Source organism: Erinaceus europaeus, chromosome 9, assembly GCF_950295315.1.
Source record: "Erinaceus europaeus chromosome 9, mEriEur2.1, whole genome shotgun sequence".
Classification (NCBI taxonomy): domain Eukaryota; kingdom Metazoa; phylum Chordata; class Mammalia; order Eulipotyphla; family Erinaceidae; genus Erinaceus; species Erinaceus europaeus.
Window position 1 is genome coordinate 80,067,694 of NC_080170.1, and position 18,522 is coordinate 80,086,215.

The 18,522-nt window shown below is 40.1% G+C and overlaps 1 protein-coding gene across 1 annotated transcript in view; it reads right to left on the bottom strand.

Moving 5' to 3' along the window:
* The window catches only part of FAM162A (family with sequence similarity 162 member A), a 54,133-nt gene that overhangs the window by 12,546 nt on the left and 23,065 nt on the right, over positions 1–18,522 (bottom strand). The window contains exon 2 of the mRNA XM_060198273.1: positions 12,170–12,292. Within this exon, the coding sequence (XP_060054256.1) occupies positions 12,170–12,292 (123 nt within the window). The remainder of the gene's footprint in view (positions 1–12,169; positions 12,293–18,522) is intronic.

An 18,522-nucleotide genomic window follows, 5' to 3' on the forward strand; every position in this document is an offset into this window, starting at 1 on the left:
GGAAAAAGGACTTTCTAGAAAGCTGGATCAGGCAAGACAGTAGCTCCAAAATATGGGGAGAATATATAAATATTGTTAACTGTAAACTCCATCAATTTGATTTGGGGCCCATATTCAATACAGGAGCCAGTGTAACCTCTACATCCCTGTAGGTCTGAGTTCACATTCCATGGTCACAGCTAGGAACATTCCAGGCTGCACCAATTTCAGGACCCATCATCCTTGGGTGATAGGCAGATTATACTACCTAACCTCAATTCAGAGAATGGAACACTCCCCACCCTTGTTGATCCAAATTGAGGGCGAGGTCTGATAGGGGGCCACAGAGGGGTTCATTATGCTGTTCCTGTTGGAGAAGACCAGTGACAGTGGTGAAAGGGATCTGTTAGAGGTCTAGGCCCATCATGTCTGTATGGGAACCTCAGGTCTCCCTGACAAGGGCCCCAGATGATGTGGTGGCCTGGTAGTGACTAAAGAGTTATCATTAAAGTGTGCCAGTGGGAGTCGGGCGGTAGCGCAGTGGGTTAAGCGCAGGTGGCGCAAAGCGCAAGGACCGGCGTAAGGATCCCGGTTCGAGCCCCTGGCTCCCCACCTACAGAAGAGTCGCTTCACAGGCAGTGAAGTAGGTCTGCAGGTGTCTGTCTTTCTCTCCTCCTCTCTGTCTTCCCCTCCTCTCTCCATTTCTCTCTGTCCTATCCAACAACAACCACATCGATAACAACAACAACTACAACAACAATAAAAAGACAACAAGGGGCAACAAAAGGGAAAATAAATAAATAAAAATATATATAAATAAAAATTAAAAAAAATAAAGTGTGCCAGTTAATTACCCTTAATTACCCTTTGTAGTCCTTAATTTGTCTGACAAGGTTAGCTTTGGAGTGATTAAGAGAAGTGTAATATGCAGGTGAAGGAGAGTATCTAGTCTAAGTAGAAAACTACTTCATTAGGTACTTTATGGTAACTTTTTGGGTCTTTCTACTTGCTTGCTTCATTTATTGACTCGTTGCAAACTATTGTGCACTTTTGCTTTACGGTATGTATTTTCCCCCAACTTGTGGATATATGTGTACATAAGCCCTAATCTCATGGGCCCTGGTCTATATCTAGGTTTTGAGGTTTTGTTAAGAAGTGTGCCACTCAAAATGGAGTTAAGGAGGTCTATAAGCTAGGAAAGATCATATATATATATATATGTGTGTGTGTATTTTAATTTTTTATTTATAAAAAGGAAACATTGACAAAACTATAGGATAAGAGGGGTACAACTTCACACAATTCCCACCACCAGACCTCCATATACCATCCCCTCTACTGATACCTTTCCTATTCTTCAACCCTCTGGGAGTATGGACCCAAGATCATTGTGGGATGCAGAAGGTTGAAGGTCTGGCTTCCGTAATTGCTTCCCCACTGAACATGGGTACTGACAGATCAATCCATACTCCCAGCCTGTCTCCCTCTTCCCCTATTTTCTTTGCTTTATTTTAATGAGAGACAGACAGAGCAGAACACTGCAAACCTCTGGTTTATGGTGGAATAGGGGATTAAATCTGGGACTTTAGAGTCTCAAGCACAAAAGTCTTTCTGCATAACCATTTATGCTGTCTCCCTACCTCTCTTTAATATTCTTTGAGGAAAATGTTTCTGACCCCAGTGTAACCCCATAAAGAAGCAACAATGGGGAGTCGGGCGGTAGCGCAGTGGGTTAAGCGCAGGTGGCGCAAAGCCCAAGGACCGGAAGAAGGATCCCAGTTGGAGCCCCCAGCTCCCCACCTGTAGGGGAGTGTCTTCACAGACTGTGAAACAGGTCTACAGGTGTCTATCTTGCTCTCCCCCTCTGTCTTCCCCTCCTCTCTCCATTTCACTCTGTCCTATCCAACAAGGACGGTATCAATAACAGCAACAATAACTACAACAATGAAAAACAAGGGCAACAAAAGGGAAAATAAATAAATATTTTTTAAAAATTAATAAGAAGCAACAATGAATTAGTTACTGAGCCTCTACAGTTAATAAGATATGCTCTCTTTTCCTTTTCCATCATGGTGCTAGTAACAAAGCTTAGAGTTAAAGATAAGTTTGAAGGGATAGGTTGAAACAGTGATGGCTGTCACTCTGCCACCAACATACCTTCAAATGTGACATTTTCATCCCTCCTCTTAAAAGAGAATTTTTTCTTCTTCTTTTTTTAATATTTCTCTCTGTCCTGTCCAACAATGACGACATCAATAACAACAACAATAATAACTACAACAATAAAACAAGGGCAACAAAAGGAAATATTTTTTTAATATTTATTGATTTCCTTTTGTTGCCCTTGTTTTATTATTGTAGTTATTATTGTTGTTATTGATGTCGTTGTTGTTGGATAGGACAGAGAGAAATGGAGAGAGGAGGGGAAGACAGAAGTGGGTGAGAAAGACAGACACCTGCAGACCTGCTACACCACCTGTGAAGCGACTCCCCTGTAGGTGGGGAGCTGGGAGTTCGAACTGAGATCCTTAAGCTGGTCCTTGCACTTTGTGCCATGTGCACTTAACCCACTGCGCTACTGCCCGACTCCCTTAAAAGAGAATGTCTAGACCACTGTTTACTTTGGTGCATCTACTCTATAAAAAAGCTCTAGTTTAACTTCCTAAATGATTTGTTTTGCTTTTTATCTTAATGCTTTTTCAGCCACCAAGTTGTAGATGCTACCATGACACAAACCTGACTTTACTGGACAGATGTCCTCACCAATGTGCCCTGGAACCCCACCTCCCCAGATCCCTGGCCCACTAGGGAAAGGCAGGAACAAGCTGGGAGAATAGATTGACCTGCCAATGCCAATGTCCAGCAGATAAGCAATTACAGAAGCCAGACCTTCCACCTTCTGCACCCCATAGTGATCCTGAGTCCATGCTCCCAGAGGGAAAAAGAACAGGAAAGCTTCCAATAGAGGGGATAGGATGCTGAACTCTGGTGGTGGGAACTTTGTGGAATTATATCCTTCTTATACCATGGTCTTGTTGATCATTATTAAATGAATAAAAAACAAACAAACAAAACTCTGCAGACACTTCTTTGGGGAAGCTGTATACAGTAACTAAGCAAACCTAGTTTGCTTAAAAATTGACAGACCTTGGAGTCGGGCAGTAGCACAGCGGGTTAAGTGCACGTGGTGCAAAGCGCAAACACAGCAGTAAGGATCCCTGTTCGAGCCCCTGGCTCACCTGTAAGGTAGTTGCTTCACAGGTGGTGAAGCAGGTCTGCATGTGTCTATCTTTATCTCCCCCTCTTTGTCTTCCCCTCCTCTCTACATTTCTTTCTGTCCTGTACAACAACAATGACATCAATAACTATAAACAATGAAAAACAAGGGCAACAAAAAAGAAAGTAAATAAATATTAAAAATCAATCAATCAATCAAAATAAAAAAATCTGACAGACCTGTCAATGCCTATGTTCAGCAGGGAAGCAACTACAGAAGCCAGATCTCCCACCTTCTGCACCCCATAATGACCCTGGATCCATACTCCCATGGGGTAAAGAATAGGAAAGCTATCAGGGGACTGGATGGGATATGGAGATCTGGTGGGGGGAACTGTACCCCTCTTTTCCTATGGTCTTGTCAGTGTTTCCATTTTACAAATAAATAAATTTAAAAAATTGACAGAATGAGCATTTGTGGAAGTGGCTAAGTAGGCAGAGACGTGCTTCAGGTTTGAGTTTGATTTATGGCACTGCATTCTGTTTTCCCTCTCCTTCTTTCATAAGATAAATCTTAAAAAAAAAAAAAAAAAAAAAAAAAAAGAAGACCACCTGGGACCAAAACAAGACAGGACTAGAACAACTTCAGGAACCCACCAAATCACCGGTGAGTGCAAACACGTGTGGCTGGTGGACAGAGAGGAGCCTAGGGAGATATTAAGTGGCTGGTAACAGTCCAGCAGTTTATCAGTTGAGACACCACCTCCAGTCTGTTTCAACAAGCAGGGGACAGTTGAAGGGAGGAGAGGACTCCCCTGAGACTTACCAAGTGGAACTGTGAGTCTCCATTGCTACTGCCCTCAGATTCTGGAGCAGCAGCAGGGAGGCCCTGTGCTGACACCAGGAGACAGAGATCTAACCAGGAAACTCAGGAGAGACCTGTACCTCAGTGGCATAGTGGTGGGGCTGTGAAAGTCTCTATGCATAACCACTGCATTATCTCTGCCATACCCTGCTTTATCTCTTGGTAAGGAGTCAGTGATTAAGCTAAGAAGCCTACTTTGAAAGCCCTCAGGCTCCAATAGCCAACAGGGAAGAAAAAGAACAAAAGAGGTTTTTAAGCCACTGAGCTCCAACACAGGGATTAAAATACTATTGAAACAACTGTTAACTTCCACAACTGTGAACCCTTTAATTGCCTTACTTAGACACAAGTCAATCCAGGCAATAGTGATCAGTAATATGAAAAGTACTGAGAGAGGGACTTCAAAACAAAATATGTAAAATGGTTAAACCTACAAGAAGAAATATTGGAGAAATGAACCAGGAAAAGTCCAGATAAAAGCCCCAAAGGTCGAACCACAAAATAATGAGGTCAACATCCAAACACTAGTTAAGGAAATAATCACAGGAGTGAGTAAAAAGTTTGAGAGAATTGTAATCAGAAATGCAGAAACAACAAATGAGACTCTGGAAGAAAACACTAATTATCTCAAGGTTATTAGAGAGCTGAAAGCTGAAATAGCTGAGTTAAGACCACAACTAGCTGAACAAGTAAAAAACAGCATCAGAACAGGGTAACAAAATAGCTGAACTCCAGAAAACAGTAGAAGGGAGAGAGAATAGAATTAATGAGGCTGAAGACAGAATTAGCAAGATGGAGGACGAATTAGAGACAACTAAAAAAGAAGTAAGAGATCTCAAAAAGAGATTAAGAGATACTGAAAACAACAACAGAGTCCTATGGGATGACTTCAAAAGAAACAATATACGCATTATTGGCTTCCCAGAAGAAAGAGAGGGAGAGGAAGAAAGCATTCCTCAGGACATAATAGCTAAAAACTTCTCTAGTCTAGACAACATCAAAGACATAAAGATTCAAGACGCCCAGAGGGTCCCAAACAGAATTAACCCAGACCTAAAGACACCAAGACACATCCTATTTAGAATGGAAAGAAATAAAGATAAAGAAAGGATCCTGCAAGCTGCAAGAGAAAAACAGAGTCACCTACAAAGGAAAACCCATAGATTAGCAGCAGACTTCTCCACACAAACCAGGTCAGAAGAGAATGGCGAGATATCTATGGAGTACTCAATGAGAAAGGCTTTCAACCAAGAATACTGCATCCTGCTAAACTGTCATTGAGACTAGATGGAAGCAGAAAAACCTTCTCAGAAAAGCAATAGTTGAAGGAATCAACTATCAGAAAGCCTGCCCTTAAAGAAGTTCTGAAAGGTCTCCTATAAACGGTCAGACCACCATAAATAGGCCATATATCAGAACACTCTAAAACTCTACAATAATGGTGTTAAAATATCTTCAATCTTTGATATCAATAAATGTAAATAGCTTGAATTCACCTATTAAAAGACACAGAGTAGGAAGATGGATCAGAAAAAAATCTCCCAACAATATGCTGTCTATAGGAGACCCACGTAACTCAACAAGAGAAACACAGACTCAAAGTAAAAGGATGGAAAACTACCATACAGGCCAATGACCTACAAAAAGGGGCAGGAACAGCTATTCTCATATCTGACACGATAGACTTTAAAATAGATAAGATTAAAAAAGATAGGAATGGACACTACTTAATGCTCAGAGGATAAGTCAATCAAGAGGACTTAACAATTATTAACATCTATGTACCCAATGAGAAGCCATCTAAATACATCAAACATCTACTGAAAGAGCTACAGCAATATATTAACAGCAACACAATCATAGTAGGGGACTTCAACACCCCACTCTCTCAACTTGATAGGTCATCCAGGCAGAAAATCAATAAAGAAATGAGGGAGCTAAATGAGGTAGATAAACTAGAACTATTGGACATTTTCAGAGTCATTCACTCCAAGAAACTGGAATACACATTTTACTCAAGTCCACATGGGTCATTCTCAAGCATAGACCATATGTTAGGCCACAAAGACAGCATCAGCCAATTCAAGAGCACTGAAATCATCCCAAGCATCTTCTCAGACCACAGTGGAATTAAACTAACACTTAACAATCAACAAAAGATGATTAAGAGTCCTAAAATGTGGAAGCTCAACAGTACACTCCTTAACAACTACTGGGTCAAAGAGGAATAAAGAAAGAAATCAAAATGTTTCGATTTCAATGAAAACAAAGACACAAGGGAGTCGGGATGTAGCGCAGCGGGTTAAGCACAGGTGGCGCAAAGCACAAGGACCGGCATAAGGATCCCGGTTCGAGCCCTGGCTCCCCACCTGCAGGGGAGTCACTTCACAGGCGGTGAAGCAGGTCTTCAGGTATCTGTCTTTCTCTCCTCCTCTCTGTTTTCCCCTCCTCTCTCCATTTCTCTTTGTCCTATCCAACAACGACGACAACAACAATAATAACTACAACAATAAAACAACAAGGGCAACAAAAGGGAATAAATAAAATAAAATTAAATTAAAATTAAAAAAAAAAGAAAATGAAGACACAAATATCAAAATATTTAGGACACAGTTATAGCAGTACTGAGAGGGAGATTCATAGCCATACAAGCACACATTAGGAAACAAGAAAAAGAAAAAATAAACAGCCTGATTGCACACCTTAAAGAAGTAGAAGGAGACCCCACACCTATGTACATCTAATCTTTGACAAGGGGCCCAGACTATTACATGGGGAAAGCAGAGTCTCTTCAGACCCAAATAAATCAGATAGTAAATGAAAGAGGAGATATCACAACAGACACTGCTGAAATTCAGCAAATCATGCGAGGCTTCTATGAACAACTATATGCCATCAAGCTAGAGAACCTGGAAGAAATGGACGATTTCCTAAATACCTACCAACTTCCAAAACTAAGTAAAGAGGAAGTGGATAACATGAACAGGCCCATCACAGCTAATGAAATTGAAAGTTATCAAAAATCTTCCCCAAAATAAATGTCCTGAACCAGGTGGTTTTACAAATGAAGTCTATAAAACCTTCAAAGAAGAACTAATACCTCTACTTTTTTTAAAAAATATTTATTTATTCTTTTTTGTTGCCCTTGTTTATTATTATTATTATTATTATTATTATTATTATTATTATTATACCTCTACTTTTAAAAGTCTACCAGAAGATTGAAGACACTGGAATACTCCCTTCTAGCTTCTATGCCGCCAACATCACTTTGATACCGAAAGCAGACAGGGACACAACCAAACAAGAAAACTACAGACCAGTAACTGATGAACATAGATGTTAAAATACTGAACAAAATTCTAGCCAACCGGATACAGCAGTATATTTAAAAGTTTGTTCATCATGACCAAGTGGGTTTTATCCCAGGCATGCAAGGTTGGTTTAATATACGTAAATCAATCAATGTGATCCACCACATCAACAAAAACAAGACCAAAAACCATATGGTTATATCAATAGATGCAGAGAAAGCCTTTGACAAAATACAACATCCCTTTATGATCAAAACACTACTAAAAATGGGAATAGATGGAAAATTCCTGAAGATAGTGAAGTCTATATATAGCAAACCTACAGCCAACATCATACTCAATGGTGAAAAACTGGAAGCATTTTCACTCAGATCAGGTACTAGACAGGGCTGCCCACTATCACCATTACTATTTAACATAGTGTTGGATGTCCTTGTCATAGCAATCAGGCAGGAGCAAGGAATTAAGGGCATACAGATTGGAAGAGAAGAAGTCAAAATCTCCCTGTTTGCAGATGACATGATAGTATACATAGAAAATCCTAAGGAATCCAGCAAGAAGCTTTTGGAAATCATCAGGCAATATAGTAAGGTGTCAGGCTACAAAATTAACATTCAAAAGTCAGTGGCATTCCTCTATTGAAACACTAAGGTAGAACAAGTTGAAATCCAAAAATCAATTCCTTTTACTATAGCAAAGGACACAATAAAATATCTAGGAGTATACATAACCAAAGAAGTGCAAGAGGGGAGGTAATATGGCGACGGCCTGAGAAGTCGCTAACAGCGAGTGCTCTGATAGCATCGTCGGCAAAGGTAGGATTTTCTGCCTTTAGCAGGCCAGTCAATAAGGGGGGGGGGGGCACCAAAGAAGTTATTACAGTTTAATTTGGGTTAACAATTAGAGCAAAGGTGACACGGACTAGCGGGGCGCCAGAATTCCCAGGCGGCGCCAGGCAAGGCGAGTGCGCCGGGCATTGTCCTCCGCCCGCCCGGGAAGGCGGCTCCTCCGCCGGTTGCAGAGCGCGGCGGGCAGAGGACCCGGAGAGAGCACTTTAGCTCGGGGGCTGCCTCTTGGGAGTTGCCAGGGTCCACCGCGACCCTGAGGGTGGATCCAAAGACTTCTTGAGTATAGCTCTCATTGGATCAAAGGACTTGGAGCTAGTTTTCATTTTTGAGAAATCCTTTAAAAAAGTCTGGAGGGCGGGGTTTCCCGGAAAATGGCGCCCGGAGAAGCAGAAGCGGCCAGCCTTTGAGCTCCGGACACATCTCGTGTAAACAATAGGATTTTCTGCCTTTAGCAGGCCATCCAATAAGGGGCCATAACGGTCATACCAAGGATGTTTCTATAACTTAATTTGGGTTAAGAATTAGAGTAGGGGGAAAAAATTCTTTTTTCTTCCTTTTAATTTTCAAGCATACATCCTTCCCGCCGCCCCCCCTCCCCCCATAAGCAGTGCCTGGGACCAGCTACTAGCAGGATACCCCATACCACCAAACAGGGTTTTTTTTTTTTTTTTTTTTTTTGTTAATTCACTGATACACATTTGGGAAGTTCCTCGCACTGCTCTTTAATTACAACTCTTCTTCCTATCTTCTCCCTTTTCTCTCTCTTATCTCTCTCAATCTCTCTCTCTCTTTTTTTTTTTTTTTTTAATCTTGTCATACACTTCTTTCTTCTTTGACTTTCTGAATTTGTGAATTACTTTGGGGAAGAAATCTGACCCAGAGTGGACTCTCTATGTGTGTATCTCTGCTCTAGTTCCCTTTACACTCTTGTTACCCTTAGAATATACACTGGATAGTAAATTTGCATAACTGTCTATTCTTGCTATCCTCTCTTCCTTTTCTCTTTCTTCACTGGGATTTGGTTACTATTTTTTCACGGACTGGAGAAATTGTTTGGCTAACTGGTAACGATTAAACTCCTTCAATACTTACTTCAGTTGCTACGGTTATTCCGGAGGTTGGTGAGTGCAATTGTCATAAAGGTATTTAGTACAGTGTTACTTGTGCTCAAAACACAACAACTGAGGAACAACAGAACATTAAAAAAAAAAAAAAAAAGAGAGAAACACATAAATTAAAAAAAATGGGTAGATTAAAAACAAATAAAACTGCTACCCCAATGAATGAAGACAAGAGCCCAGAAGAAACCACAAATCAGTCAGAAGTAACCATAGATAAGAAAAGTATGCAAGCAATAATAAACTTATTAATCACAGAAATGAAAACAACATTGGAGGAAAGAAATGGCAGTATTAGGGAAACAACAGTTGAGACCCCCAAGGAAAATACTGATTATCTTGAGACAATTAGAGAACTGAAAGCTGAAATAGCTGTAATGAAGAAAGAAGCTGAGGCAAGGGAAAGCAGACTAACAGAAGCAGAAAACAGAATTAGTCAGACAGAGGATGAGTTAGAGAAAACTAAGAAAGAGGTGAAAGAGCTTAAAAAGAGATTGAGAGACACTGAAAACAACAACAGAGACATATGGGATGATCTCAAAAGAAGTAACATTCGTATAATTGGCCTGCCAGAGGAAGAAAGAGAGGAAGGGGAAGCAAACATCCTAGAGGAAATAATACAAGAAAATTTCCCAGACCTGAATAACAGAAAGGATATCAAGGTGCAAGAGGCCCAGAGAGTACCAAACAGAATCAACCCAGACCTGAAAACACCAAGACACATCATAGTCACAATGAGAAGAAGTAAGGATAAAGAAAGGATCCTAAAGGCTGCAAGAGAGAAACAAAAAGTCACATACAGGGGAAAACCCATAAGACTTTCTGCAGATTTTTCAACTCAAACTCTAAAAGCCAGAAGGGAGTGGCAAGATATCTATCGAGCCCTGAATGAAAAAGGGTTTCAACCAAGGATTATATATCCTGCTAGACTTTCATTCAAGCTAGATGGAGGGATCAAAACCTTCTTAGACAAACAACAGTTAAAGGAGGCAACTATCACCAAGCCGGCCCTGAAAGAGGTATTAAAAGACCTCTTATAAACAAGAACATCACTATAATACTTGTAATATATCAGAGCAAACAAATTGTTTTTTAGAACAATGGCACTACAATACATTAAATCCAAAGAAGTGCAAGACTTGTATACTGAAAATTTGAAAAAGATACAAGGAAGTGGAAAGATACTCCATGTTCACGGGTTGGAAGAATTAACATAATCAAAATGAATATACTAGCCAGAGCCATATACAAATTTAATGCTATCCCTATCAAGATCCCAACCACATTATTCAGGAGAAGAGAACAAATGCTACAAATATTTATCTGGAACCAGAAAAGACCTAGAATTGCCAAAAAAAAATCCTGAGAAAAAAGAACAGAACCGGAGGCATCACACGCCCAGATCTCAAATTGTATTATAGGGCCATTGTCATCAAAACTGCTTGGTACTGGAACTTGAATAGACACACTGACCAGTGGAATAGAATTGAGAGCCCAGAAGTAAGCCCCCACACCTATGGATATCTAACCTTTGACAAAGGTGCCCAGACTATTAAATGGGGAAAGCACAGTCTCTTCAACAAATGGTGTTGGAAACAATGGGTTGAAACATGCAGAAGAATGAAACTGAACCACTATATTTCACCAAACACAAAAGTAAATTCCAAGTGGATCAAGGACTTGGATGTTAGACCATGAACTATCAGATACTTAGAGGAAAATATTGGCAGAACTCTTTTCCCCATACATTTTAAAGACATCTTCAATGAAATGAATCCAATTATAATGAAGACTAAGGCAAGTATAAACCTATGGGACTACATCAAATTAAAAAGCTTCTTCTCAGCAAAAGAAACTACTACTCAAACCAAGAGACCTCTCACAGAATGGGAGAAGATCTTTACATGCCATACATCAGACAAGAGGCTAATAACCAGAATATATAAAGAACTTGCAAATCTCAACAACAAGACAACAAATAACCCCATCCAAAAATGGGGGAAGGACTTGGACAGAATATTCACCACAGAAGAGATCCAAAAGGCCGAGAAACACATGAAAAAATGCTCCAAGTCTGATTGTCAGAGAAATGCAAATAAAGACAACAATGAGATATCACTTCACTCCTGTGAAAATGTCATACATCAGAAAAGGTAACAGCAGCAAATGCTGGAGAGGGTGTGGGGTCAAAGGAACCCTCCTACACTGCTAGTGGCAATGTCAATTGGTCCAACCTCTGTGGAAAACAGTCTGGAGAACTCTCAGAAGGCTAGAAATGGATCTACCCTATGATCCTGCAATTCCTCTCCTGGGGATAGATATATCCTAAGGAACTCAACACATCCATCCAAAAAGATCTGTGTACACATATGTTCTTGGTAGCACAATTTGTAATAGCCAAAGCTGGAAGCAACCCAGGTGTCCAATAACAGATGAGTGGCTGAGCAAGTTGTGATATATATATATATATAGTTACTTCACCATTTCAGCCAATCTTGGATGGACCTTGAAAAATTCATGTTAAGTGAAATAAATCAGAAACAGAAGGATGAATATGGGACGATCTCACTCTCAGGCAGAAGTTGAAAAACAAGATCAGAAACAGAAACACAAGTAGAACCTGAACTGGAATTGATTGAACCAAAGTAAAAGACTCTGGGGTGGGTGGGTGGAGAGAAAACAGATCGAAGAAGGTTGACAGAGGACCTAGTGAGGGTTTTATTGTTATACGGAAAACAGGAAATGTTATGCATGTACAAAATATTGTATTTACTATTGAATGTAAAATATTAATTCCCCAATAAAGAAATAAAAAAAAAAAAAACTTACCAGAGGCAGTTTTTGGACTTTCCTGTGGTTTGGAGCAAAATCCATTTATTCTGTTCAAATCAGGGTTCCTGGTCAATCTTAGAGATGAAGAGGCATCTCTTTCACATAACCTAAAATAACTTCCTAGAAAAGAGAGGAAAACATTTCAGATTAAGATAACCTGCTGCTGTTTCAAAATGAGGAATGCCTTTAAGGTATATATTTTATTTATAAAAATTGCTTCCTGTGGGGAGGTAGATAGTATAATGGTTATGCAAAGAGATTCTCATGCCTGAGGCTCAAAGTCCTAGCCAGTTTCTATCTCCCACACAATCATAAACCAGAGTTCCAGTGCTTTGGTTAAAAAAAAAAAAGTTTCCCCACACTTATGGACATCTAATCTTTGACAAAGGGGCTCAGATTATTAAATGGGGAAAGCAGAGTCTCTTCAACAAATGGTGTTTGAAACAATGGGTTGAAACATGCAGAAGGATGAAACTGAATCACTGTATTTCACCAAATACAAAAGTAAATTCCAAGTGGATCAAGGACTTGGATGTTAGACCACAAACTATCAGATACTTAGAGGAAAATATTGACAGAAATCTTTTCCGCATAAATTTTAAAGACATCTTCAGGGAAACAAATGCAATTATAAAGAAGACTAAGGCAAGTATAAACCTATGAGACTACATCAAATTAAAAAGCTTCTGTACAGCAAAAGAAACCACTACCCAAACCAAGAGACCCCTCACAGAATGGGAGAAGATCTTTACATGCCATGCATCAGATAAGAGTTTAATAACCAACATATATAAAGAGCTTGCCAAACTCAACAAGACAACAAATAACCCCATCCAAAAATGGGAGAAGGACTTGGACAGAATATTCACCACAGAAGAGATCCAAAAGGCCAAAAAACACGTGAAAAAATGCTCCAAGTCTCTGATTGTCAGAGAAATGCAAATAAAGACAACAATGAGATATCACTTCACTCCTGTGAGAATGTCATACATCAGAAAAGGTAACAGCAGCAAATGCTGGAGAGGGTGTGGGGTCAAAGGAACCCTCCTGCACTGCTGTTGGGAATGTCAATTGGTCCAACCTCTGTGGAGAACAGTCTGGAGAACTCTCCAAAGGCTAGAAATGGACCTACCCTATGATCCTGCAATTCCTCTCCTGGGGATATATCCTAAGGAACCCAACACATCCATCCAAAAAGATCTGTGTACACATATGTTCTTGGCAGCACAATTTGTAATAGCCAAAACCTGGAAGCAACCCAGGTGTCCAACAACAGATGAGTGGCTGAGCAAGTTGTGGTCTATATACACAATGGAATACTACTCAGCTGTAAAAAATGGTGACTTCACCGTTTTCAGCCGATCTTGGATGGACCTTGAAAAAATCATGTTGAGTGAAATAAGTCAGAAACAGAAGGATGAATATGGGATGATCTCACTCTCAGGCAGAAGTTGAAAAACAAGATCAGAAAAGAAAACAGAAGTAGAACCAGAAATAGAATTTGCGTATTGCACCAAAGTAAAAGACTTTGGGGTGGGTGGGTGGGGAGAATACAGGTCCATGAAGGATGATAAATGACATAGTGGGGGTTGTATTGTTAAATGGGAAACTGGGGAATGTTATGCATGTACAAACTATTGTATTTACTGTTGAATGTAAAACATTAATTCCCCAATAAAGACATTAAAAAAAAAGTTCCCCTTAAAAAGTGACTATGCCACCCTATGTGTAAGAGACATAGTATATTTAATGTCTATTATAAAATATACATCTTTTGGGCAGGGGTTGATAGCATAATGGTTATGCAAAGAGACTCTCATGCCTGAGGCTTCAAAGTCCCAGGTTCTATCCCCTGGACCTCCATAAGCCAGATCTGAACAGTGCTCTGGTAAAAAAACAAACAAAAAAACAAAAAACCCAATAAAATATACATGTTTTAGGGGCCAGGTGGTGGCGAACCTGACTGAGCACACACCTATTACAATGTGAAAGGACTCAGGATCAAGTTCCTGGTTCCCAGCTGCAGGAAGAAAGCTTTGTGAGTGGTGAAGCAGGGCTGCTGGTACCTCTCTGACTCTCTCTCTTTCTACCTACCCCTTATTCTCAATTTGCCTCAAATAAATGAATAAATAAATAAATATCCATGTTTTGCAACCTAGGAAGTGGTGCAGTGGGTGAAGTGTTTGGACTCTCAAGCATGAGATTTTGAGTCCAACCCCTGGTATCACATGTATAAAGTGATGATATGGTTCTCTTTGCTTCTTTGTCTTCCTCATAAATAAATGAATCTTTAAAAATTATATATATTCCCTGATCCCGATTTCTGGTCCTTTTTTCAGCCATGGCATCATCTCCCTAGGTTATACTTAGATCCACTTGCATATCAGATGTCAGGCTAAGGCAAAAAACAACAACAACAACAACAACAACAAAAAACAACTAGTAGTCATGGGCTCTTTGGAATATTACTAAAATAGGACTATTAAGTATCTACAAAATGGAGACCCCCTCCCAACTCTTCATATGAACCATTCCAGCTTTTAGTTTCATGATTAGTCAACAATTTGTTTGGCTTTATATGTTGAATCTTTTTTCAGCCACCAGGTTCCAGATGCTAACATGATGCCAACCTGACTTCTCTGGACAGATGACTCCACTAATGTGTCCTGGAGCTCCACTTACCCAGAACCCCACCCCACTAGGGAAAGAGAGAGGCAGGCTGAGAGTGTGGATCCACCTGCCAACGCCCTTGTTCAGCAGGGAAGCAATTAGAGAAACCAGACCTTCCACCTTCTGCATCCCATAACGACCCTGGGTCCATACTCCCAAAGGGATAAAGAATAGGAAAGCTGTGGTCTGGGAGGTGGCACAGTGGATAAAGTGCTGGACTCTCAAGCATGAGGTCCTGAGTTCAAGCCCCGGCAGCACATGTACCAGAGTGATATCTGGTTCTTTCTCTCCTCCTATCTTTCTCATCAATCAATAAATAAAATCTTTAAAAAAAAAAAAAAAAGAATAGGAAAGCTATCAGGGAAGGGGATGGGATACAGAGTTCTGGTGGTGGGAACTGTGTGGAGTTGTACCCCTCTTACCTTATGGTTTTTGTCAGTATTTCCTTTTTATAAGTAAAAATTTAAATATATATGTGTATATATATATATATATATATATATATATATATATATATATATATACATATTTTGCTTGTTAAGAAATTACAACATGGGAGTCGGGTGGTAGTGCAGTGGTTAAGCACAGGTGGCACAAAGCACAAGAACCAGCGTAAGGATCCTGGTTCCAGCCCCGGCTCCCCACCTGCAGGGGAGTCGCTTCACAGTTGGTGAAGCAGGTTTGCAGGTCTGTCTTTCTCTACCCCTCTCTGTCTTCCCCTCCTCTCTCCATTTTTCTCTGTCCTATCCAATAACGATGACATCAATAACAACAACAAAATAACTACAACAATAAAACAAGGGCAACAAAAAGGGAAAATGAATAATAAACATTAAAACATTTAAAAAAAAAAGAAAGAAGTTACAACATGGGGCTGGGTGGTGGCACACCTGGTTGAGCACACGTTACACTGCACAAGGACCCAGGTTTGAGCCCCTAATCCCCACTTTCAGGGGGAAAGCTTCACGAGTGGTGAAGCAGGGGTGCAGGTGTCTCTCTGTCTCTCTCCCTCTCTATCTCCCCTTCTCGATTTTGGCTGTTTCTATCTAAAAAAATAAAGATAAAAATTTTTTTTTAAAGTTATAACATTTTATTAGCTTTAAATTTTATAAAGGCAGTTTTCAAATGAACAAATTATTTTTCTTGCAATCGTCACAGGTGACATTTTTGTTTAAAAGTAGCTCAAAGAATGACTGCATGTAATGTGCTTCAGATACTTTAACTGCTCTTTTTTGTTGATGCTCAGTGACCTTTAGTCCTGGGAAATGCTCCTGAATTCTTTCAATATGTGATCATCATAGCTTCTTTGCTTTTTGTAATGTTATAGACTTATATGTATGATCTCTAATCCCTAACGTGAAATCAGATATTCTTCTATGTTGTTCTGGTTCTTTTTTTTTTTTTTTACTTTTTAAAAAAATATGTATTTATTTCCCTTGTTTTATTGTTGTAGTTGTTGACTGATAGGACAGAGATAAATGGAGAGAGGAGGGGAAGACAGAGAGGGGGAGAGAAAGATAGACACCTACAGATCTGCTTCACTGCCTGTGAAGGGACTCCCTTACAGGTGGGGAGCCGGGGGCTTGAACTGGGGTCCTTAAAGCCAGTCCTTGTGCTCTGCTCCACCTGTGCTTAACTCGCTGCGCTACCCTAACTCCCTTTCTGGTTCCTTTTAAGTAGTACCTTAAGGATATTCATTGTGACTGGGTTTGTCATTGTTTCTAGACTTTTTCAGTGAACAAAGTTAAGGAATATTTCCTTTTCTTTTGCCTTTTTTCCCCACATACCATTTTATTTATTATTATTATTATTTAGTATTTAATTTTTAAAATTTTTATTTATTTGTTTTCTTTTTTGTTGCCCTTGTTTTTATTGTTGTCGTTGTTAGATAGGACAGAGAGAAATGGAGAGAGGAGGAGGAAGACAGAGAGGGGGAGAGAAAGATAAGACATCTGCAGACTTGCCTCACTGCCTGTGAAGCGACTCCCCGGCAGGTGGGGAGCTGGGGGCTGGAACCGGGATCCTTACTCTGGTCTTTGCGCTTCGCGCCACGTGCGCTTAACCTGCTGCGCTACCACCCAACTCCCATGATTTAATTTCTTTTGCTTTTTATTTTCCAAAATATTTTGAGGTACTACTGGCCTATAGCACTGTGTAAGTTCCAGAAATCCACCTTTGTACTATGACATCTGTATGATTATGATCATCATATAAAGTTTTTCAGTTAGCAAATTTCACATAAACACTTTTTAGTGAGGGGGCAAGGTGGTGCAACACCTGGTTAAGCACTCACATTATAGTGTGCAAGCACCCAGGCTCAAGCCTCTGGTCCCCATCTGCAGAGATAAAGCTTCACAAGTGGTGAAGCAGGGCTGCAGGTGTCTATCTCTCCCCTTCTCTATCTCTTCCCCCATCTCAATTTCTGTCTCTATCCAATAATAAATAAAAATAAAATCTTAAAAAAAAACTTTTCAGGGAATCGGGCGGTAGCACAGCGGGTTAAGCGCAAGTGGCGCAAAGCCCAAGGACCGGAGTAAGGATCCCTGTTCGAGCCCCCGGCTTCCCACCTGCAGGGGAGTAGCTTCACAGGCGGTGAAGCAGGTCTGCAGGTGTCTGTCTTTCTCTCTCCCTCTCTGTCTTCCCCTCCTCTCTCCATTTCTCTCTGTCCTAACAACGACAGCATCAATAACAACAACAATAACTACAACAACAATAAAAAGACAAGGGCAACAAAAGGGAAAATAAATAAATAAAATTTAAAAAAACTGAATTTCAGTGAGTTGACAACTGGAATTCAAAGCAGAGACAGGCATAAAGTTTTGATGAGGGTGGGCAAAAGAGTGAGATTTTTTTTTTAATTAAAATAATTAACTTTATTGATTGGATAGACAGCCAGAAATTGAGGGAAGGTGGTGATAGAGACTATACTGTGGGGCCAGGTGGTGTGAGTACACACATTACAATGCACAAGGACCCAGGTTCGAGCCTCCAGTCTCCCTCTGCCAAGTAGGGAAGCTTTGTGAGTGGTGAAGTAGATCTGCAGGTGTCTCTCTCCCTCTCTCCCCTTTCCTCTCAATTTCTGGCTGTCTTTATCTGATAAATAAAAATAAATATTTAAAAAAGAAATTTAAAAAAGAGATTAATATTGTCATAGTGTATGGAACAGCCCTAGATTCGTTCCATTCCTTTGCACGTGTATTCCCAGTCCCTCTAGCATCATTTGTTGAAAAGTCTATTTCTTCTGTTGAGAATTGCTCTGGTACAACATAGAATATCAATTGGGCACAAATGTGACGGCTATTTCTGGTCTCTTAAGTCTTTCCCACTGATTTCTATTCTATTATATTTGCCAGGAAAGTCTGTTTAATATTTGTTTAGTGGTTGTCTAATAACTGAACAAAAACTTTCGTAAATCCTCACCCCCCCTTTTTTTTTTTTTTATACCAAGGCTCTGGCTTATGGTGGTGCAGGGGACTGAACCTGGGACTTGGTAGCCTCAGGCATGAGTGTTTGCTTGCATAGCCACTATGCTGTCTACCACTGCCCTCCTTCTACCAATAAGCTGTTAAGTCTTTCCAGAAGGATTCTATACATGTGTTGGGGCATAACCCAAGGTGGGGCTGAAGGAGAAATTATTCCTAATGAATCAAGTGAATAAATGACAGACCTTATTAATGAGG